The sequence below is a fragment of the Streptopelia decaocto genome (genome assembly GCF_964273445.1).
Source record: "Streptopelia decaocto genome assembly, chromosome: 2".
In the NCBI taxonomy this organism is placed as follows: domain Eukaryota; kingdom Metazoa; phylum Chordata; class Aves; order Columbiformes; family Columbidae; genus Streptopelia; species Streptopelia decaocto.
Window position 1 is genome coordinate 44313096 of NC_138655.1, and position 24861 is coordinate 44337956.

A 24861-nucleotide genomic window follows, 5' to 3' on the forward strand; every position below is an offset into this window, starting at 1 on the left:
ACCAAGTTTGCTGTTCCTGTTCTGATGGGTAATTGCATTCCAGGCCCTGTGCAAAACCATCCATTCCTCCTCTTCTGACCTCTAAGGGTTTTTTTAATATCAGGAAAGGGGAAAAAATCCAGCCTTTGACTGAACTCTTATATTAATTCTTGCATCTTAAACTAGGCACAGATAGGAAGATCTGATTTGTTATCTATGTCCCTGTACAATCAGGGTCAGGATAGTTACACATCAGTTTACTTGCTACCCATAACAGAAACTGTATAATTAAACCCCCCCTCTCTGGGAAGCTACAGATAACACAGCACTTCTATGCTCTGAGACCAATTAGGTGTAAAACATTAACTTTACATACGCTTGACACTTCAAATATAAGCTTTGTTAAAATCTCCATCTTTACAACATTTATTGCAAGGTGATAACAAACGTTACAACTCGGAATTCGCACACAACGCGGTGTTTTGCGGCTGGTGGTACAGCTAGAATTTGCTGATAGAACTCAGCTTAGAGCAATGTTCACTCCCTATGGTGAGGTATTGATTTCAAAAACATCAGTTTTCCATCTAAACATAATAAATACAATATTGTAAAAAAAATTTACAACCATTCAAAACTCCAGAACAAGATGTTTTACATACATGAACAGCAAACATGCCAAAGAACTGGATTCTTACATTCTGAACAGATCCAAAAAAGAAGAGTTCAGAAAGTTGATCGGATTTTTTTAAATATTTTTTTTTTTTTTCAGCATTAGCACAAGGTGCTTTGTAAATCACAGTTGTCAAAAACTATCTTAATACTTATCACACTTGCATGACACATTATCTGTGGCACTAGTTAACAGATAACCACATTACAAAGTCCACAGATACTGTAGTAGCTGACTAGAGTTCAGCCGAGTGTCCGTCTGCCGCTTCCAGAAGAGCGATTTCCTCCAGTGCAACACAGTTGGGGTGGCTGGTGACGGAGTGGACGTAGCAGTTCAATAACTCCACCTCCTTTCCCAGCACGCTCTGCACCTCATAACTCTGCAGTGATAAAAGCATGTTGATTAAAACAAACAGTCCTGGACATTCTGTTCTAAGCAGCTTTCTGCTTGGAAGATGCAGGGTGTAAGGTCCTCTTCCAACAGACAATATTTTTTTTTAAGGACTCAAAAAATAAAGGTGCATCAGAACTGATGGAAAGCATGAACGCATAAGATTTTCAATAATTAGATCTCACTCCTGCTTAAAGTGCTGCTTCCCCACCAGGCTTTTAAAAATGGGCTGTTTAAAAAAAAAAAAGAGAAAACAACAAAAAAACCCACTATTGTGACTCTGAACTCAATTTTGCTGAAGCATTACCTACATGTGCTCCCTTCATCTAGCTTTCAGACACTCGTAGGAATTCACATGTGCTAGCAATGTGTATATATGTAACCTTATCTCGGTTACCTTAGCTAATAGATCCACTAAAGGAAAAAGTATTTTGTAACTTTTTTTTAATCCCCCCCTTTTAATTTTGTGTTGTATCATGAATTGCTTATGACCACTGGCACCTGTACAGTCCCTCTGTTTAATGAGCCAGCTGGCAGTTTACGCACATGAGTTGTGCCTGAGCAAATCTGTAGAGCCTGCGTTTTGCATGGAGGAGAGGGATGTGAGGCTGGGATGATTTCTCTAAGACGAGAGAGCACGTTACCAGAAGAACTGATAACACCGATGGCCGATACCTGGCCCAGGGGGGCCTCGGGCAGTCTCAGGTGGCAGCTTTATACCCATTTCTCTCCTCAGAGGGACCAGTCTCTGACCATGTCCCTGCTCTCCCGGGTTAAGCATTTGTACAGGTATGTGTATGATACCCACATCTATTGCCTGATTCAAGGTATAAACAACCTTTTTCTGTTTTTCCTTTTTTTTTTTTTCCTAGATTATTTTTACCCCAGACCAGTTCCGCAGTCCAATTCACCACGCAGCTGCACAAACAGCTATGTTGGTGTCACAGAAGGGTTGTCACAAGGTAAGGAACAAGTGGCCAGGGCAGTGCCGGCTAAAACCGACCTCCCTGCCAAAAGAAGTGATTACAAAGCCACTCCCTTAGAAACTCCAGCAGCACTTGCAAAAAAATGCCACCTCAAAGTGGTATTATTTCTTGTGATTAATCTTTCTTGAGATGTGCTGATTTTTAAAATGCAGAAGTTCAGAGATGGAAAACTCTTATTAAAGGAAAAAAGGAAAAAAAATTATCTCTGCATTTGAGCTAGGGGGAAAAATGTTTCTAAGTTGCTAGAATTCTAAATACTAGCATTATAAAAAATGAAACATGAAAAAGAGGTTGTTTGAATTCTAATAACTCAAAAAAGAACTACGTTTTGTCAGTCTGTAACCAAACCAGACACATCCTGTGAAACTCAGCAAGACCTAACTCTTATTAAAAGAGCAAACATATTTTGGTAAGTTCTTGTATCTCTTTGCTTAAATGAAATACACACCCTCCAGCATAAGAAAAATAATTTACCATTTCAGAGCAATGTTCCACTTTAAATATTATCCATAAATCCCATCAAAACCACAGAGCATGTAACAGCAAAATGCTAGAAGACTATATAAGACAGGGATAGCAAAATGACCCCAATACGTGTCACCTAACTGAAGATATTTAACTGGGATGACTGAACAAGATGACGAGCTGACCTTTGCTCCCTTCCACGTGCAACGGAGTGGGGGGGGAATCTCGGGATTCTAATTGGATTTAATCACCCTCTGAAGGTGCCGCTCCATCCGGCAGCCAATGCCAGCCAGGCACCTACCCGGCTGCCTCCCTCCCCTGCGATAAATCTGGGTCACTGTGCCAAACGTCAAGGTTCTTCTGATATCTTAGATTAAAGGAATAACTACTTCGTGAGCACATAAACTGTACTTTAGCCCATGGATCCTCATGGCTTTATGTGTGTTTCATTCATACAATTATAAAGTATCATTGTGCATGAAGAGAAGGTGCTGGGGAACTTTATTGTGGGCTTTTGATACTTCTAAAGGGGCCTGTAAGAAAGATGGGGACAGACTTTTTAGCAGGGACTGTTGCGATAGGACAAGGGGTGATGGTTTTAAACTAGAAGAGGGGAGATTCAGGCTAGACATGAGGAAGAAATTTTTTACAATGAGGGTGGTGAAACACGGGCACAGGTTGCCCAGAGAGGTGGGAGATGCCCCATCCCTGGAGACATTCCAGGCCAGGATGGATGGGCCTCTGAGCAACTTGATCTAGTTGAAGATGTCCCTGCTCTTTGCAGGGGGTTGGACTAGATGGCTTTTGAAGGTCCCTTCCAACCTATACTTTTCTATGATTCTATGTGTTTTGCAAATTTCTCTACTATTACCACTTGCTAGTAGTTTCATAGTCATGCTATTAGAAAGTAGTTGTGGTTTATATGGTTTAGCAGACCAGCCCAAAAAAAGAGGCTTAGACTGTATTTTTGCTGTCTTTAGATCCCCAGTCAGTAAATGGAGTAGAACTCAGTGCTGCCCATTGCAGCTCTGAATGCCTGTGCACAGAGGTGTTTGCAGAAAGCTCTGCAGAGCTGCAGCTGAGCTAGAGCTGTCTGCATCCCATTCATGGCATCCCTCTTCTAAAAAGGAGGGTGTCAGCCCATGCTATAGTGGGGCACCAGCTGGTGGAAGGCGAGATTGCCAAAGGGACCAGCCCACCCAAATCCCAGACCGGACACAAGAAAAAAATCATTATTTCTAGTGAAATCTCCTACCAGTTCTGAAACAAGCTGCCTGGAAAGGCAGGATCTCCATCCTGGGTGGTTCTCAAGACCCTGCCAGCCAAAGTCACAGCTGACCCACCTACGCATTGGCAATAGCCTGGTGTGAGTGGCAGGTCAGACGCTGACCTCCAGGAATCCCTTTCATTTCTACGATTTGAGTATCTTCCCACCTGATTCCCATCTCCTGTACTCTGCCTCTACAGTAGATTATGTAATTGAGCTATCTTTTGTCAACATTAATTGTACCTACCCCATCTTCATTAGCGGCAGACATCAGGAGAGAAGAGATGGACCTCTGTAACAGCTGGAATGAGAATATTAACAGATTTTGTTCATGACAAAAGTTTCATGTGTGCAAAGACATTCTGTTCACAGATGAAAACAGTCATGTTGAACAAAGATTTATCATTTTAATATAGACTGATTTTGCTTCTCTGGCTAAGAAAGCAGAGGAGACGTGACACAAAAGATGTTCAGAATGGGAATCTAAAAATACATGTTCCTTCTAGGCTGTGGAGACTGAGGTTTCCCAAGGCCCAACCCAACAAAGCCCTTCAGCTGGACCATAAAACAGTTTGCAAACCTCAGGGTGAACTCAATGACTGTATTATTTGAGTAAGATCTGGGAACTGGGTTCTCAGTCCAATGAAACACAAGTTTAGTATCCAATTAAATTATGGGATACTAGTACATATTTTAGTTTTTCTTCTGACAGAGCTGTTTATAAAAGTGTGGCTTAGAGTACCTATATGTCCACATACCTAGCCTCACTATACTCAAGAGACAGAAGTTCACTTCATGCCATACCTTTACTTTTACTGTACTTTGAGATCGGGAGGGACAACTCAAGAAGACTTCCAGCTGCATTTTCAAAACTGGTGAAACGACAACCTCAGAGCACTGGTTGCAATACAGCAATCCTCTGAAATATAAATAATGATGGAAAAACAAGAGAGAAATGGGAAAGCTATCAGTCATAAACTAAAACACAGAAAAAGACCAGCTAGCTTATTTTCTAAAATACTTTGTAGGTAGACTTTTAGTACAAAAGTCCTGGCAGAGATTCAGTTGATAACAGCAAGTAGAGCTCTTCTGTTGGTAGAGCTAAGTAACTCTCTTAGAGGACCTAAGCTCTTCTAGCAAAAGGATCTTCCTTTTATAAAGTTTTGGCAACATGGGGAAAGGTTTCTATTTATAGTCACCCCACTTAAGCAAATATTACACTTACAACCTTCTAAAAGTTATGGCAAAAGAAAATTTGTAGTATAGATTTGGCTCGAGTAAGATTGATTTAGGCCCTCGTTCAGCAAACATTCAACATTTTCAGCACACACTTAAGTCATAGGCATAAAATTAAGCTCAGCTATAAGTTCTTGTTGGAATAACGCCTTGAACAAATATTGATGCTACATTGTTCTCCAAATGAAGCAAAAGTGTCTTTCAGAGTAGAGATTTTTTTTTTTTTAATTGAATTACACCATTATGCGAACATATACTCACATCCTCATTTTTTTGCATGATAGTAAAATACAGGATAATTTTTTTTTTTAATTTTATTTTCTGCCTTTTTGCCCTGGAGGCTATACATAACAAAATGTAAGTGGTAAAGCTTATAATATTTAGGAAAATGTTATCTATTTTAATGGGATCAAACCCACCCAACTTCTACTTGCGCTTTTTGTAAGCCTTTCCTGTAGAAAGAACCCCCTTCTCCTTCTTTTTACTGTCTTCTCCTCTTTTATCCCATCAGGTATCTCAGCCTCTGCCAGATCTCAATGGCTAAGCAGCCAAGGGGGAGGCTTTCAAGAACATGCCAATGTGATGTAGGTTTAGCTTTTCAGGTGGTAACAGATCCTATAGCCTCAGTCTTCACATTCAGGACAGTTTTGCCCCCAGAATTATTCAACATCCTTTTTAAAAAAGTTATAAATCCTATAGGTCTGAAACACCACTCTTCCATACTTACGTAAATTACAGCAAAGATCACAGTTCAGTATGAAAATGAGGTGAATTGGTGGTACACAGTGTAACAAGGTAAGATAGACAAAGACAAGAACCTACTTCTAAAGGAGCTTAAAATCAGACCTGTGATTTATGCTGGTGTTTATTAAAACTAATATTATAATGCAGTGGGCTATAAAATCTTTATACACAATACTTTAAGATTAATTTGAAAAAAAAGAGATAACTGCAAATTCAAACAACTTCGTATCTACTTGTATCTCTCTTAATACATTAATCTAACCTTGCAGGTTTTATCAGTTTATCAGCAATAAAAATACTACGTCTTAGTTTTAGGAAGGAACAAAGTGCAGCCCGTGCCTGCAGGAATCATTGCATCACCTCTTGCTGTTCTGGTTACATCTGCAGAACACCTGGAGTGCTCCAGAGCATGCTGACTCTCACCTGATCTGGGGACACAGCTCCAACTTTCCATTGCCACATCTGTCGCATGTCGGCCAGGAGAAAGCAGTGCTCTCATTAACCCCAACAACAGTACCTGCAGAAGATGAGATTCCTTCAAGATACTCACAGTAAACTGGCAAACACAGTCACTCCTGGCTTCACAGCAGGCCTGATCCTTTCTGGCTCTCAGCTTAAGACTTGCTGGAGTGAGCATCAGCTCTTCCAAAAATCTCACTCCCTTTCTCCTTCATCCCTCTGACAAGGGATGACAGTAAGGCAGAGTGTATAACATTCTAAAAATACCAGAAGGTAGATAATTGATAATTAACTTTTCCTAACAGGTTCACTTCTTTTGGTGTGGGTTTTATTCATTTTCTGATTTTTATTTGTTTGTTTTCTTTCTGGTCTGTCCACTGATGTTTTCATGGCAATAAATAGCTATAAAAGTCATCAGGTCAGATAGCTTGATATCAATATTTAGGAAACACAAATGAATGAGAAGACCCAATCCCTTTCAAAAACAACAATGCAGGTTAAATTCTATTAACAAATGAGTTATTCTTCATTTTATACTGATTTAACAGAGATTGGATCTGGCTCACAGACTAAGAAGGGAATGCCAAAGATACTTTGGACTAATACAAAAGGCCTTGATAGTTTTGGCAAAAAAAATATATTCAAAGTTTTATGAAAAGCCAGTAAAGAGTGTATTATGTTTTATGGTAATAATATGCTGAAATTATGAGCATTATTTATGGAGAAAATACATCTAAGTACTCTGAAGTGTACAAAGCGAATCACCTGTAAGAATCAAATTATACTAAAAGAAACCCGGGCTGGTACAACAGAAGTACAGATTAAAAATTCCAGCTCCTATTGAACACAAATCTCACAGTTTCATACCACACTCAAGAAAACAAACCCTTGGAGACTAGGAAGCATTTGTATTGACTGGTCTGTAAGACCAGATCTGTTAATTCCTCACATTCCTGGTTCCCCTGGGGCAAGGACTGACAGGAAGGAGGGAGCTACACATAACCATGATTTTCTTGGGGAATTCAAAGGACACCAAGTCTGAAGATCAGGAAAGGTACTTCTCAGATACAACTTTTATGACCCAATTTCTATGTGTATGATGAAACAATAAGGATTTCACTGACAAAATAAGCAATTCTGTGTATGTAACCCCTTGCACTGTTACAAGCATAATCCTGATTCTTCAGTTTTTGTGATAAACTAGGAGTTTCCATCAGTACTTGCCACTACAAGGTAGGATGCTTTCTGCCGCAGCATGGGCATGTTTCTCTGTGAATGGAGTGAATGGTGAGCAGAGTCAAATCCAGTTGGCGGTCGGTCACGAGTGGTGTTCCCCAGGGCTCAGCATTGGGGCCAGTTCTGTTTAATCTCTTTATCAGTGATCTGGACAAGGGGATTGAGTGCACCCTCAGTAAGTTGATAGACAACACCAAGTTGGGTAGGAGTGTTGATCTGCTGGAGAGCAGGAAGGCCATACAGAGGGATCTGGACCGGCTGGATTGATGGGCTGAGGCCAATTGTATGAGGTTTAACAAGGCCAAGTGCTGGGTCCTCCACTTGGGTCACAACAGCCCCAGGCAGCACTACAGGCTTGGGGAAGAGTGGCTGGAAAGCTGCCTGGGGGAAAAGGGTCTGGGGGTGTTGATTGACAGCCGGCTGAAGATGAGCCAGCAGTGTGCCCAGGTGGCCAAAAAGGCCAAGAGCATCCTGGCTTGTATCAGGAATAGTGCGGCAAGAAGGACTAGGGCAGTGATTGTCCCACTGTACTCAGTACTGTTGAGGCTCCACCTTGAATCCTGTGTTCAGTTTTGGGCCCCTCACTACAGAAAAGATATTGAGGTGATGGAGAGAGTGTAAAGAAGAGCAACAAAGCTGGTGAGGGACCTGGAGCACCAGTCTGATGAGGAGCAGCTGGGGGAGCTGGGGCTGTTTAGCCTGGAGAAAAGGAGGCTGAGGGGAGACCTTATCACTGTCTACAACTACCTGAAAGGAGGTTGTAGCATGGAGGGGGTTGGTCTCTTCTCCCAAGTGACAAATGATAGGACAAGAGGAAATGGCCTCAAGTTGTGCCAGGGAAGGTCCAGATTGGATATTAGGAAAAATTTCTTCACAGAAAGGGTTGTCAGGCATTAGAACAGGCTGCCCGGGGAAGTGGTGGAGTCACCATCCCTGGAGGTATTTAAAAAAAGACGTATAGATGAGGTTCTTAGGGACATGGTTTAGCGGTAGACTTGGCAATGTTAGTTTAATGGTTGGACTCAATGATCTTAAAAGTCCTTTCCAACCTAAAGTATTCGGTGATTCTACGATTCTTGGTCATGGAAAATAAAAGCTAACAATTAGTTTGCTGAATATTTCCTTGTTCATTAAAAAGTCACTTAAAACCAAACCAAAAGCCCCATTTTCCAAGAGATCTGTTTCTCTCTAAGCCTTTTAACTTTCCCTCAGTTGTGTGCCATATTGCAGCTGCAGGATACCAGTGCACAAGTAATTCAAATACATTTGAAGGAAAGGAATCAGGAGCATACTGACGAGATTATGTCTAGTGGAGAGGTATATTTTGATGACAACGTAGAGTTCCATTGAGAAAACCACCAGACATCACTTAAGAGATGACAACTCATAGCAGCAACAGGTTTAAACATCTAGTGACAGTCGTGTGCATTCTGCATGCAAAGTGATTTCTCAGGTTTAAGCTGCTGAACTGCTGCACATCTTTGTCAAGGCTCTAGATTTTGCCTGACGTTCACAAACCTTTTGGATATTTCCCTGAGATCCTTCTTTTAAACGGAAACACACCTAGCTCAAATCAATTTTTACCTCTAGTCTATTTTTATGGGTTGTGGCTGATACCATTAAGGAGAAACTGATAATAGGACAACACCTGGAAAAACAGGTCTCTGGTGATGAATGCAAAGAAGGGCTGAGGATTAAAAGCAACACATTTGAAACATTCAAAAAATGTATGTGTAGATTTTTTTTTTCAGTTACCCTGATTAATGGGCAGGAAGGGGAAAAGTTCAATCAAAAAGAGAAACCTAGGTAAACTGACTGACCCCATTTTGTTCACACTGTTAAGAAGGAAACTGAAAAAAACCCCACCCCTGAGTAAGAGCTTAAATATGAAAATATCCAGTGTCAAAATTCAATCATTAGTGATGAGTCATATACTAAGCAAATATCATTAATCAAGTAATATTCCCACATAACATATGCGGTATGGACTAACTAGAATTTGCTCATAAGCATGGTTAAAAGGATAAAGTTCTGTGCAGTATTAACTGACAATATTTAAGTTATCCTGACTGCTACTATACAGCAAAAAGAGGTAAGAAATTACTTTGCAATGCATAGTCATACGAAAATAAATCCATTAATCCTAAGATCACAGGTGGGAACCACAGACTCATCTTTAAAAGAAGAATAAACTTTCCAGTAGAAAGCAACTACAGGTTTTCACTCATCTGTGGAAGAGCAACACACTCCATCCATATGACTGGACCTCCCTGAAACAAGGATTTCTGACAAACTCAGTGCATCTGCTTGGACTGTAACTTTGTCATTTTTGATGGGAAGGAACCTCTGAAGTTCCTCCGGTCCAAACTCCTGCCCAAAGCTTGAGGCAGCTATAGAGTTGTACGAGATTGCTCAGGGTCCACCTTGAGCTGGAATCTGGACTGGAGGAGCTTCACAGGTTCTTTCCAATCTAACTTATCCTATTTATACACCTTCCAAAAAATGACCGATCTACCTAAAATCCGTCAGGCAGCATGGCCTGAGCCCTTCCTCAGTCCCGGCATTCCTGGAGGCTCTGACGCTGTGACCTCTGTCTGAGGATGGGGACTCAAGTGACCACCTGCATTTTCCACTGGTTAAAAATAAGTTTTTCTAGGAAAGGTTGAGCCTGCTGAATCCCTGAGAGCCAGGAGGAGCAGCCATGACTGCAAAGGAGCAGGAGGAAGTACTACTTCAGGAAGGGGTAGAGTAAAGCCTTTGCAGCCTCTTTAACTGTGAGGTGAGAGGAGACCCACATATAGCACATGTAGGTGACTAAAAGTACAGGAAGTGAAAGGAGGGCACAAAGAAAAAGAATGAACGTGGCAATTAATACTGCTTCCCATTGAAAGACAGACTAACAACTCTCTGAGTTAAGAGACAGAGACAGTAAGGGTATTTTAGAGATGATAAATTTTCCTTCATGGGTTACTCCATCAAATACACGTGCTCCCACCAACAAAGTAGGGTTAATGCTATTAATTTTACTTCTTCAGTACAAAGATGCAGGCAATAGCTAACTGAATTCCAAAACACTGGATATATGTCTTAAATGCTATTAAACAATTTTAATTACACATAAAAGTGAGAGCTACCATCTCTGTATAGCATTAGCATAGGTATAAACCAGACACTTTATATTCTGCATCAGTACAAACGTGTGGGAACACACTGTTAACAGCTACCCTGGACACATTTCAGATGAAGCAAGACAAGTTGTAGGATTAATTTCTCCTTTTGTGCTTCTTCCATCTGTAATACAGAACAAGGAATGCGTGACACCTCCATGTGTGTAAAGTAAGTACTTGTTTACCCAAGAGATCACGAAGGTGTATTTTCTTTGCTCTACTGGAAAAAGAAAGGACAGAGAAATGTTTGCTTTATCCTACTAGGTACACTTTCAACGGGACAAAAGAAGACAGGCACTTCTCATACTTAGTTATAAAATGATGACTGCAGAAGTGATAATTCTTAGCATTAACTATTGTAAAGGTTAAAAAAAGAAGCCAAAAAGTATTTCACACCCAGTGAGAGAAACATCTTTCAAGTAACTCACAATACTGATGTGCGATGTACACAACAAACAAGGCTTTGAGTGAAGTGCCTCCAGTTGTGCTCATTTTACATTATGCAGTGTTAGAGCTCATCACTGCAAGGTGCTCATTTATTAATCACAGAGGCTTTGCTAATTTGTGGCTATACCATAAGAGAAGGTATGTTTAGTAACAACTTTGAGTGGTTTCAAACTGTCTTTTCAGTGCATCAAGTTATAGCTGGAAGGACTAATTTGTAACCATTATTTGCCATTATTTTAAAGCTCATTTCAAATGCTCCAGTGAACACTTGAAGATGTAAAGGTAAAACAGTATCAAGAATTTTCCACAAGGGCTCCTGGAGTCATAAGGGTTAAATTAAGAAAGGACAAGAGCTATTGGGCTTTTTAAGGACTTTTCCCTATAGGTACTGTACAACTGGGAAGTTTAAGAAGCTGACTGGACAAAGCATTAGAAAATACACAGTAGGAAAGGTTTCTGCATGATTAGGAAATATTAGAAAATACTTTTAAGAAATGTTTCTGCATGGTTAGTGGTAGGACTGAAATATTAGACAAAGCAATGATCCAAAGTGGCTGGTGAGCAAATATTGGCCAAGTTATGCTAGATGATTATGGTGAAATATTAAATTGCCCCACTGCAGCAAAGCTCCATGGAAATCAGACACTAACCCCTACCACTGAGGATCAGGCTAGTATATCTTACCCATCTGCCTAAAAAGTATTGGTATACCTTACTGTTGCCAACATCAACAAGGCTAGTGTGAACAGAAGGGTCCTGAAAGAAGATGGTGAAGGTGCATCAAACATTTATTCTAGGGTATGAGTGAGTGGGTGCAGAGCTTGGCCAGCAAAAGACAAACAGAGCCCACAAAGAAGTATAAAAAACTTATATGTTCCAATGACCTCCAGCAACACTGTGCTTTTTTATCCCTCCACACTGTTTGTGCAAGAAATCAATATGAAGACCGAAAAGATTAAAGTGAGCACAAATAATTAACTGCATTCATTTCAGGAAAGGCCATACAAACCTCTTACAGCACAGATGGAGTTGGCCTGTGTTGTAGAATCCAGCTCATCGAGTCTGACAGGGCCAGTCAGCTCATTGAGGTCAGCACCGGCAGCCGAGCACAAAAGACGCTTTTGTAATAAGAGAACAGTACGTTCAACACAAATAATCCTACCTGCCAACAAAGACATTTCAACTCAGTACAGTAACAAGGAAAAAGGTGACCACGTTAATTGTCATGGCCAATAAAGACAACCATCTCTGCCACCTACTAAACAGACGGATAGACTCCATCAGGTTTTCTCAATGACAAAATATTTTGCTTTCAGTGACACATGCATCATGCTCTCGTTACGCTTTCTGACTCCCAGGGAAAAAAAGATGTTTGAAAAATTCAAACATGACAGAAGAGAGTCCGATTTCACTCTCACTGCAATGCACCGTGCTCCCCGCAAATATCTTCCCTGGTAATAAGCTGGGGAACCCCTTCAGGTGGTCTTTGTTTCAACGATTACAAAGAGTAGGTGCATGCAACGTTTTTCTCTCCAAAGCAGAGATTTTTGCTTCAGGACACACCACCATTTACACACGTTGGTGTTTCCAGTCCACTAGCATTTTGGAAGTGACTGAAGGTGGGAGATGTGAACTACACATGCAGGCACCATAGAGAACCATACCTGGACCTCAAAAAAGAGCAACTAAAAATGGAAGTAAAGTTACCTACCATCCTTACATGATCTGTATGGTGGTGAAATCTCACTTAAGGTGGTATAGGAGAGTTTGTAAAAATTCTGTGTCTAGGGACATGCAAGTCTCTAGATTCACTCTTTTACTCCTTTTAGAGGTAGTAAATTCAATAAAGCAAGTTTCTGCAAGAATATCAAAACAAATGAAACCAAGTTTCTTAATAAAGTAGACTTTCAGTTGGAAGGGACCTACAATGACCATCTAGTCCAACTGCAAGCCTTTGAGTTTTCTGTCTGCTAGCAAATTCGATTGACACAGCCATCAGGGAAGACTGACAGAAGTACTGATGGACATAGAACAGGATCACTGAATTTTTCCTTTACTTTGGAGATCAAGTGAAAAATGTAAAACAGAAAACTTACGGGAAAGTTCTAATGACAACCCCTTTCAAATTTCTCCCCAAACTTGCAATGTCTTATCGTCAACTGAGAATCAAAGTCTCTGTCCCTCTAGGTCATGTTCGCAGTATCAGAGATTAGGATGCTATTCCAGTTGGATTCCAACCGCTTCAAAACCAGGCGTAAATCTTACCATTCCCCCACAGTGCGTCCTTGAAGAAGACGAGTCGCGAGGCAACGCTGAGGGCTTCTGTGATTTCCGTGCTGAGAACACACGATGCAGTGACTGACACAGCGACAACTTTTGGAGTGATATGAGCCACATTTTGCAACGTGGAGTCAGTCACGAACAACCAAATCTCTCTTTGATTTATAGGAACACTGTGTTTAGTCTATAATTTAAAAAAAGAATACACATATATATACAAAATTGGAATGCAGCCCTTACTTTTAGTAGACAGAATGACTAAAGTAACATCCTCATATTTAAATAACTAATAAAGGTAACAGAAATTATTACGTTTAGTGCTCATACAGGATAATGAATCAAAGCTTTATTGGAATTTTTTATTATTCCCTGCTGCAGATACAAACATCTCCAACTCAAATTAACTTTCTGAGGTTGACTCATTGGAATCTTGGCTTTACCTCTATCAGCTATCATGCTTTATCTTAACTCACTTGGACTGTACTAGGGATTTGAAAATAAATTTTATTAATCTATGCTATATATACTACATATACTTATATCATATGTGTATTTTTTATATATATAAAATTAATTGGCTGTGTTTATGAACAAAGACTTACATAATTTTTGCATTAAAAAATGGCTAATGCTACTACTAGTATTATTCCTGTTATCTGTCTCCCAAGAGCACCAGTCCTTAGCTAATTGCTACTGTAAGTTACGAAGCTGGAGTTTTTCTTTCTGTTGAACAAACATCTCTAAATATTTGAATGACGCAGAGACATAGGAAAGCAGATAACTCACAAGAGACATTGGAATTCACAATGACGATATAAGTTTTCTGCCTAAGACAGGTATAAAAATACTATGGTGTGACTAAATTAAGGTGTATGACAACCACTGATGTGGTTCATCTCAGCCTTCATATCCAAAAATAATTATCACAAAATCAGTAGTGTTTTTTAAATTTTTCACACTGGGATGATGAACAAGACAGACCAGGCAGACATTACATCGGTGCTTATTCCAGGATCTCTAACAAAATCGGATGGGTTACAATTTGGAGATTCATGCTTTTCTTCTTTTCTTTTTTTAACACACTTTTTATAATATCTCTGTGTGTGAATTTTCCCATGCTTTAGAAAAAATGGGTTTAATACACAAAGCATATTTCACATTTATCAGTCCAAGTAACTTGTACATTTTGAGATTCTAATACTTCAAAATATTTAATATCAAAGTATTTTTCTTAATTTAAAAAGTTTTTGTTACTATTTTTAATTAGTCTGCTGATTAAAAATTCATACTTTGAACATTTAAAGGAAAATGAAATACTACAATTATTGGAGAGACACATATCACATAAGTATTTCATTCTCAAAGTTGCATGCCTCTAGCATGAGCTAATGCAATGAGAACCCCAACTTTTTGCCTTTAACTGAATTCAAACCTTAAAACCATTAATCACAAAACCCAATCAGTTGGTTTTTTTTTCATGCTAGCATCTCTAAGAACAAATGGAGTAATTGCAAATAATGACTGGGAACATTCATAACTCAGATATTACGGTTATGCCTTAATAAAAGATATGCTGCCTATTGCATTGACGTTGTTTCTTTGCCTGGTAACTACATATATTTGAGCACCTCCTCTGCATAGATAGCATTAGGACAGCTTCAAAGAAAGAATTTTTACAGCTGCCCCATAAGAATTGCTAACACATTAAAAGCTGGCTTTCATAAGAACCATCAAAAAAATAAATCATAGTAACAGCAAAAATCACAAGTTGGTATAAAATCATCATCTTGCTATGTGTGACAATTTGTTCTGAACCGAGAGGACACAACAGACAAATAGCAGCAGGATTGAGTTATAAGGAAGGACAGCTCCTTAACCGCAGATGGAATATATTTCCTCATATTCCTGCTGTACCACAGTACAGATTCTAAGTAATCAAAAAAGCATATTTCCATTCCTCCTTCACACAAATGCAGTATCTCAGAATACTTGTAGCTACACCAAATAACTGCTATTCTTAAAGTACATTTGAATTAGCTCATGTAGTAGATTACCTAATAAATCTGCAAAATAAACCACAACGTAGTCCCTTCCTCCCTTAATATGACTTGGTGATTTTGCATGAGAAGGATACGTCCTCTGGGCAAAGGCAAGTGCCATAAACAAGCTGCAGTTTGTGACCTTCTTCTGGGAGGATAAGTCAAGCAGAACACTAACAGCAGGTAAATACCTTTACATTCCTAGAGCAGTTATCCAGAAGCATCAGCCACAAGTTATGCAGAAGAGGAAGATCTTCTATTGCTCTTCCAATGTTACTTTCCAAAAATTTATGAGCGGTTATGTTGTTCACTTATGAAAACTTAGTGCTTACAGTTCAGTAAGTGAACAGCCATTACAAAGCAGCTAATAAACCTCCTAGTAGGAAGAAGAAACCACAGACCCTTTTTCCTGCTAGACAAGCTTCTATTCTTCAAAATCACATCTGTTCCTGCATGGTTCATCTTTTCTCTAACTTAGTTATTAAGTGCTTCTACACAAGAATACGAATGACCCACAGCATCTCAGATGTAGACATTCCTCAAAACAAAAGTGTTTGGCTAGGGTACCACTAGTGTGTAATTCTGATTTACGTTTTAACAGAACAGGTTTATTGGAAATAGAAGTTAACGCACGTATGTGTCCATCTTTCAGTTAGCATCCTAAAGATCCCATCAAGCTAGCCCTGATTTCACATTTGCAAATGCCCCAGTAAATTCTCACTTAGCATGGAGAAAACACAAGAGATGCTCCTCATCTCAGGAGTTAAAAGTACTCCCTGCCTAAAAATCAAATCATAACTCATTGGCTTGTGAAGCAAAAGGGCAAGACCTAAATTAAATTTATGTCTCATGCTGGTGGGAAGCATCTCCAGCTATTTTGCTGGCTGTTCTGGAATTTCTTTGTCTTTGGTTCATATGCTTTGATTCACACTTTGTTTCTTGTGGAGCTGATGGACAATTGCAAATTATTCTCCACCAGAATTCAGTGCTGGCTGTACTCAGCATACAGTCGCCAGGAAAAAATAAATAAATCAGCGGCAAAAGGTTCCTTTAACTACTGAGGGAGTTTGCAACATTTTGAAAGAAAATTCTAGCATCATTCAGAAACAAATAAATAAAACATATTTATACGCTTTCCAACAAAGTATGGATGGCAGATGTATTTACCTAAGAGTTCCTCCTTTCTACTAACTGGACCATAAAAGCCAGATTTGCCTGAGGGGCTTCTATTGAAGTGAACAAAAATAGTCCACACACTTGCATGCAAAGAGCAAAACTTTATTTTTATATAACCATCATTTGTTAAATTCTACACCCAAACACTTAATCAACTGGGAACTTTTTGCTATGTATCTAAGGACAGCACTTAGCTATGAATTGAGTCTCAACAAACTTCCTGCAAGCTCCCTCACCAGGGTGAAATATTACCTCTCGTTAGACAGTAATTTATTCAGAAATAACTCACTTTCTAGACTGGATGGTATTGAAACTGGAGATGCAGTTCATTTTACCCATTCACAAACATTTTAGACCTGATGATAATTCTGCTCATACAACTCTTGAAGATAATCCAGGGAGGCTTTGTGTTTTTCCCTAAACAAAATAAATGCTGGCTTCTTCACATAAACATTATGTTGATTTTATGTTGAATACTTTGCTAAAAGTGAAAAGATTACCTTCTGCCTTAGATATAGCACTTGCGCCCAAAAGCTACAACGTTCACTACAACCATCGATCTGAAAATAGTACAAAAACAGGGAATGAGACAAACATGATACCAGAAATCCAGTGGTACAAAGTATTTGTTATCTGACTTGTAAAACAGATTACCTGAAGAATTTCCTTTAGACCACAAACAGCTGGTGGCTGGTACAAATTAGAAATCTGTTCTTCCTCATCCACTTCCACATGTATTTCACCAGACTGAATAGTAAGAACATAACAGAAGCTGGGAGGAGGAAGATTAGTTGTCACCTATTAAAAAGTAAGAAAAAGAAATGTGACCTTAGAAAAGGCACTTTAATTTGGTCAGTCAGGTTTTATAATAATAGCCAAAATGAACCACACAATTTACACTTTAAGATGGATGGGAAAACAAAATTATATAGTTAATAACATCTATCTGAAGTAGAAGTTGAGTTAATAAACCGACATTCACAAGTTTTAAGTGAAATCAGCTTGTGTGTATCATTCTTTCCATAATCTGACATTGATACACATCACATCATCTCATGATCCGGCACGCTTGGCAAACGCTGTGACTATTTCAAGGTACTTGTTGTTGGTTTTGCATTTTTTTATTACGTGGTAGGAGTGCACTGATTATTATTATTTTTTTTTTTCTTAATTTTTATTTCTTTTTTTTTTTAACCATCCGTAACTTTTCTGAGATTTGGGGACTTTTGCATGTGGGTGGGTTTTTGTGATAGTAAACAGCTGACAAACTTTTAAAGCTGCCAGATTAAATCCAGGACAGCACAAGGAGATAATGAAGAACAGGAACAGAACAGCTACAAGAACTGCTCTCTTTGTGTTATGCCAGATTTTCCTTCCCACCCCTTGAAAAGTATTGTGATGTAACAACTTTATCAATCACCACTTAAAGAGGTCCCAAACTAGAAAGGTTTCTCAGGAAAAAAAAAGACAATGCTAATAAATAATTTTTATTGCGGATATGGTAAAATATTCTTCTAGCGATGTTTGTTGTTAATAAAGCATTTCATTTAATAAAAGAAATATGAATCTATTAGAGACAGCTGCTCACTCATTAAAAAATAATCCGCATAAGGGGAAAAAAAAGCAAGAGGCATCAATTCAAATTCTGTTTGCTTCTGACAGCACTGAAGAAGGTAACTAAATGTACATATGGCTCAAAAGAAATCAGTTTCACAGATCTCTTCTCAACAATACTATCAGCATACTGGCAATACGATTTATGTACCTATGAACAAAACTGCTTCTATAAAACTGTGCATGAAACTATACTGTTTGTATCAAGAAAAATATATCTCAACTGAAAAAAGCCCACCCAGCCAAAAACCTGCAGCAGTAGAATGTAAGTAAGACTTGATCCTCTGTGGAATGACTTAGTATTTCAAACCCACGACAGAAGTGCAAATTTCATGATTATGGAAAGTTTCCTCCATTTTTAGATTGCTAATAAAATAGAGAAAATGAAGAACAAATGAGAGTCATAACACTGCTAAACAACATTTAAGAGCTTTGCTCCATCCGTGGATATTCCCGTTCTGTTGTCCACAGTATTTTATTGCACAAAACAATCCATTCTTCTGAGACTTCTGAAACCTCTAGATGAAAGGGGGAGTCCAGGCAAGAACAGCTGTTTCACTTGGTTTCAGTCTTGGTTTTATATATAACCAAGATCTGAACTTTTTATTCTTCAACATAAACCCCTGCAAAGAGCTCTCTGCATTGCAGAGAGAAGACTTTAGAAATAACTAGTTATATCCACCTTTCATGTCCCCTGGTTTTGAAACTTGTTTATTTCCAGCTTCTTCTTTTCTGGAATTTGCATCCTCATTGACTCCTCTAGGCTCTGACACAAATTTTTAATACCACAAACTTCTTCCCCAAAGAACAGCTATACAAGAACAGCAGGACGGCACAAGCACTTCGTTACCCAGAAGCTTCCCAAACAATCTCGTATTACCAAAATGACACTCGATACGACAGAACTCCTTTTCAAATACAAAAGCCAATTAAAGAAAAATTAAAGATGCAATTTTATATTTGCAAATGCATGGTAATGTACTTTAAATCCATTTTAATACCTCACCAACCCCTAAAACCACAGAAACACTAATTATTTTTTAGTAGATAATTTTTGTGTTTATCCTTTGACTGTCTTCACACGAGACAAATGCCAATTAAAATCATCCTAATGAGTAATAGATCTGATTCCAGCAGCTGGGCTAGGACAGAAGTTAATCGCCAAAACCCAGAAGATGAAGAGAGGGAGAGAATCTGATTCCCAAAGTAAACACAATTGCACTACTAACAAAAATAGCAGTTGTGAGTGAAAAAATACATTTCCATAGTATCAAGACTTACCATTTCAGAGTCTTGACTTTGTCCAGGAACTTTTACAGGCACTGCTGGAGGCCACAAACTGTCTATCAGACTAAAAAGTCCCAATGACCTTCAAAAAGACCAATAAAATCAGGTTTAAAATGTTTTACAGTGTTACATATTGTATTAAAAAGATTCATTAAGAAATATAATTTAAACCATTGCATGATTATGAAAACAATTTTATATCGTATTTGTGTTCTGGGAGCTGGTTTTGATTTGGTCTAGTTAAATCTCCATCATCTCTGCTGCAGGGTGGAGAGGGAGGGAAGGGATGTATCACATTAAGTGACAAGCAAATCATATTTAATCCTTTGCCAAGAACGGCCTGCTACATGAGAAAATTCAGGGCAACTGGGGTAAATGCTGGCTTGGGAAGGACACGGATACCACTACTAGTTTTTTTAAAGTTCTGCTTCTAACATTTTCATTTCTTGCTTTTCTCTAACAGCTGATTGTAACTGCTTTCAGGAAAGTCAGCAACTATCACACATTGAGAAACAGGCAAGATTTTGTTATCTTAAGTACATGTCCAGAAGATGATCTCCTTTCTATACAGCTGCTTGTTTAGTTATTGTTTTTATTAATTTATTTTGCAAGTTTCCCACTTTTAACAAACATAGAATTAAGAACCCGGCATATTAAGGTAAAATGCTACGGGCTCTTTAGCTTTAGCATGTCAAGCTGGAGAGCGGCTGCCCTGTCAGCTGGTACAGCATCCTCGCAGGAGAGGCAGGAACATCTGAGGGAGAGCCCAAGAAAACAGCCCAGAGAGGGGAAATAGCTACAGATAACCAGCTTGAAGAGGCATGCATGTTTGAGTTAAAGCTCTCAGTTATCTTGTCCTAGTTCTCTGTCTTGTTTAGCTGAAGCACAGAGATCTGGATTTTAACCCCACGCTGCTTCCAAGAACGCGATGTCTGTTCCTCCAATTAAGAAAGCCCCTATTTCTGAAACAGCTCTAAAAAAAATGAAGCCCCAAACTTGCTAAAAGTAATATCAGTTTCTAAACTCAGCTGTCTAGAAGAAGGAAAAGGCATGTTCTGGTACAGGGCTGAAGCATGTTGCAATATGCTGCTTCTCTTCAAGGGGTCACAGAAACCCTCCTTTAAAGTTCTGCTTTTAGCTCACTTCTGCTTGAGCTTATTCATTTCTGTATTTCCCTAGTTCTTCTCCAGGTCCTTAAGAAATTAGACTTTGTGTGTCTATAGGCAGTGAACTTCTTCCCATGTTTTTTCATACAGCACCAGATGCCATCTATGATTCAGTATTAATAGTGATGCCTTTGGACCAGCCCTGTAAGAAGTTTCTTAAAGGTAAATCTCAGACCAGACCTTGTGGAATAAAGCTCACGATTCACAATTCAGGTAACAAGCTGGCAGATTAAAGAGACGACACTGCTATCTGGAGTCGTGTTCTCCACACCAGTGAACAGACCAGAAACACAAATGGGCTGTTCTTCTACAGAAACGAACCTGACTTACAGGGCATCATCACTGAGTCTGTAAAAGGAGAAGGCTGAGCCTTCCCCAGAGCCTGGGGTTTTTTGTTTGTTTTGTGTCTTGTTTTTAACAGTGAGAACATTACAACACACAAAGCAACACTTCTTGGGTGTTCAAGAGACTTTACAGCAAATCGACCACTTCTTTTCTGTCCTGTATCGTACAGAACAATATCTTCTTCGCAGTCATAGGAAGGCCAGTGCTGAGTGGAACCAACTGGTCTTGCTGACTGCGACATTAAAAAGAAGAGTTACAAAAAGAGAGCATAGCAACTGAGTACAACTCAGGCAGGTACACGTGTGGCCTTCCTCATGCAATGTGCAGCATGAGGGCAGGGGCAGAGCACAGGTGTGTTCCAGTTCGTATCCATTGCCCCTTGTCCTATCATTGGTTGTCACCGAGAAGAGCCTGGCTCCATCCTCGTGACACTCACCCTTTATATATTTATAAACATGAATGAGGTGACCCTTCAGTCTCCTCTTCTCCAGGCTAAAGAGCCCCAGCTCCCTCAGCCTTTCCTCATAAGGGAGATGCTCCACTCCCTTAATCATCTTTGTTGCTCTGTGCTGGACCCTCTCCAGCAGTTCCCTGTCCTTCTTGAACTGAGAAATGGCAAGACATTGTGTCCTCCTCTGCAGAAAATCATTATCCTTACAGAAAGAATACAATTCGTTCTCTTTATTAGCCAAGCAACGCTCAAATCCCACTTCAATCTGACTTGAACAGTGGGTGTATTTTATCCAATGTGTGTATCCTTCTTCAGCTGTAGAATCATGATGAGAGATGAACAGCTGGCTCCGTGCTATGGTGAAGGAACATGCTCAGCCCCCAAGTGTACAAAGAGCCTTTCTGGCAACATAAGACAAAATAAAAAGTTTAAAATTTTGCTATGTAAGTATAATTACTAGTCACTATTTAAAAAAAAAATTAAAATAATTCTGATCACAAAAGGACAGACTTCTGAAAAGTAGTGTAAAAAGTGAGAAGAAACAGGGTCAAAGGTAAAAAAGGCACGTATTTTGAGTAACTCTTCTTTTCTTTCAGAGACAAGGACTCTTGTAATACTGTATAACTTCCCTTAAAAAAAAAAAAAAAAAAAAAAGACTGAATCCATAGCAGGAGGACAGAAATAATCTATAAGATTCCAAATTACAGATTCAACCCCCTATTTCCCCTATTTCCCATGCTAAATTGAAATCTATGGTAAAAATTGTTTTGTCCCATATTAAATATGCAGATGTCCACTGTTCATCAGCAACACAGCAAGGCCACCAGTAACTCCAAAGGAGCATTATAGTACAGACTTACACAAAAGTACAGACTTATGGCAGGCAGTCCTCAACACACAGGTACTCCTCTCTTCTGCAAACCCACAGCTTCAAGCTTCGGTTGTATATGACACTTTTATATATGTGTGCATGCATTTATATACACACAGAGAGACATATGTATGTATATATAATATGCCAAATAATTATTTTTAGTATCCTTAATTATTTTTATTATCCTATGTGCTCAAAAGGCATCTCTTTGAGCTTAAATTTTGGTTGCTGAACTTTGGTACGTCTTTTCTGTGCATCCACAAACACGAACTGCCTGCTGTGCACCCAGACAGCAGTCAGAGAATTTTATAGATTTCATGAATCCATGGCTGAGAAAATGCAAAATATACATGGAGCATGTGCAGAAATTAATCTTGACCTATTTAACAAACTGTCTTAAACTGCTTCATAGAAAAATAACTGGAAGATTGCAAGTGATACTAGTAAAATAGCATTTACTTCTCCCTCTCCACAATTCTTGCCATAGATGGTGACTATGCTGCCCAGTACAGAAGAAGCTGCTTCATTTCCTCACCTAAACACCTTCCATCTCAATTCCACAGCTCAGCAGGAGACAGAAGTCACCTGCTTCTAACTTTCCTGGCTTGTTCAGCCCCTCACTGCACAGTCAAATGGCATACATCCAGATGTGCACACAGGCATATACATGTTCACTCTATGATTTTTGATAAAAGCATGCAAATTAAAGAGAAAAGCCACTGTAATTATATTTAGACCCAGTAAAGTGATAAACTGGTATCTACAGTCTCAGTACATCTACTCTGATCCTATGGAAATTTCATTCCTTTCGCACTACAAGCTATACTGCAAAAATCAACTCCAAATTTTGATTTTTCAAAACTGTATTTCACTGACTCTGATGTGAAACTTATTTCGTACCTTACTAATAAGATTTTGTTTATTTCTCTCACAAATACAGTTTCATCTACAGTTCTGGTCCAAGAACTTTGCATGTGACATGCTTGATTCTACTTTTTAACACAACAGTTTATAGTTTGGGGGGGGATTTTTCGATTTCAATAATCGTATCAGAGGTTTGGGGGAAAATTACTACAGGGAAAAAATACTAAAGAAAGTAGAAGGAAAACAATGTCTAGGAAAAGAAGAAAGAGAGATGTAAGGTTTACAGTAGGGGATATGAAGAAAGGTGACAACATTCTCTTCCAACATCTTCCACAGCTCTGCTCTGTGGATTCAAGACTTGGCACATCTCTGTTTACTCCTCTCCTACTCTCCCAATTTTAGTCTAAAATACCCCAGTTTTCTTTTGGCAGTATCAGTCTTAATAATTAAGACCTCAAAAACAAAGCAATTCATAGCCCTTTGTGAAAAATCTCCTTGCTCAAAACTAAAAAGAAATTCAGTAATAATCACCGAGACTGCATAAGCTTCAACTATCAAAAGACAAGCAATCCAAATATAAAGCTGCTACTGTAGGTTAGCTCTCGCTTTAATTGACTTATTAAGACCTTACAGTGCACAAGCTATGCGACACTGTATTTTCTCAGACTTCAGTAATAAAAGCGACAAAATCAAAAAGTAAAAATCCGAGCCTACTAAACATACAGAGAGGAAGTGTTGCTGGCTTTTTTTCCGTAAGTGTTTTTCAGATCGATGAAATAATTTTGTTGAATAATTTTTTACATACTTTAATAACTCAGTTTTCTATAGTATATTAGAAATTACATATACTACATTAAAACACTGAAATTATAATATAAAATACTTTTGATTGAATATGGACATGCCTACGCTATTCTCCAATGCTGGTTACTAAACAGCTTAATGACAAAAGCACTGAAGATACAAGCAGCAGTCTGTGATTGTTAAAGAGAAGAAAACTGTGGAAAATACGTTTGTCTCTGATACATAAGCGGTCACCAAAAATAACTAAAAGGTAATGCAAATATTCAACATGTCAATGCGATTATAGAAATTATGCTTTAAATGAAACTGAACTTTTAACTGCAGCAATTATTGAAGCATTTTGGGACCTCAAAACCTCAGAGACGTGGGTGGCTCTTTTAGATGGCAGTCTTTTTGGAGGAGGGAAAACCAAAGGAAGGAAGTTATGATTTTCTTGCTCTGCGGAGCATTCTTGCTATTACATTTCCTGTCAACGTCCAGCCGTTGAAACACTTTCTTATATAGCAGTTAGCAGTGGTCTTCTCTTCTGAGTGTAAAGGAAAAAGAAGATAAAGTATATGGTGAAGAGTAGAGGAAAAAGGAGAGAGAGAGAGAGAGGCCAGAGAAGTATGTGACTTAAATAAAAAGAAAAAAAGAAAGAAAGAAAACCCTCAGGCACAATAGTGACCAACACTAGAGACAAACAGGGAGATTTCACACTTCACTGCCTAACATTTGAAAGTTTGGAATGACAAACAACAGAAGCCAACTTTATTTGAAAATGCAGACATTTCTCAGAGAAACATAACACTGGTTGATGAACTCAATATTCAGAGTCTATTTTCTTTAGAGGGAAATGCAACAGGTAGCACAGCAAAATACTGTGGAACAACCTGCCATGAGTTAAAGGCTGGGTTGTGTGCCAAAGATTGAGTT

At 38.9% G+C, this 24861-nt stretch overlaps 1 protein-coding gene across 5 annotated transcripts in view; it reads right to left on the bottom strand.

Annotated features, from left to right (window-relative positions):
- Nucleotides 1–357: 357 nt before the first annotated feature.
- SPIDR (scaffold protein involved in DNA repair) overlaps nt 358–24861 on the bottom strand; it is a 212271-nt gene continuing 187767 nt past the window's right edge. For 4 of the 5 annotated variants that reach the window (XM_082044378.1, XM_082044377.1, XM_082044376.1 and 1 more), the window contains 9 exons: nt 19437–19524; nt 17196–17339; nt 17042–17101; nt 13312–13510; nt 12056–12208; nt 6161–6254; nt 4562–4676; nt 4005–4058; nt 358–1028 (listed from right to left, as the gene is read on the bottom strand). In XM_082044378.1, coding sequence (XP_081900504.1) covers nt 885–1028; nt 4005–4058; nt 4562–4676; nt 6161–6254; nt 12056–12208; nt 13312–13510; nt 17042–17101; nt 17196–17339; nt 19437–19524 — 1051 coding nt within the window. In that variant the 3' untranslated portion in view covers nt 358–884. Of the gene's footprint in view, nt 1029–4004; nt 4059–4561; nt 4677–6160; nt 6255–12055; nt 12209–13311; nt 13511–17041; nt 17102–17195; nt 17340–19436; nt 19525–24861 lie in introns of those variants that run through there. The other variant, XR_014183220.1, reaches the window with a different exon arrangement.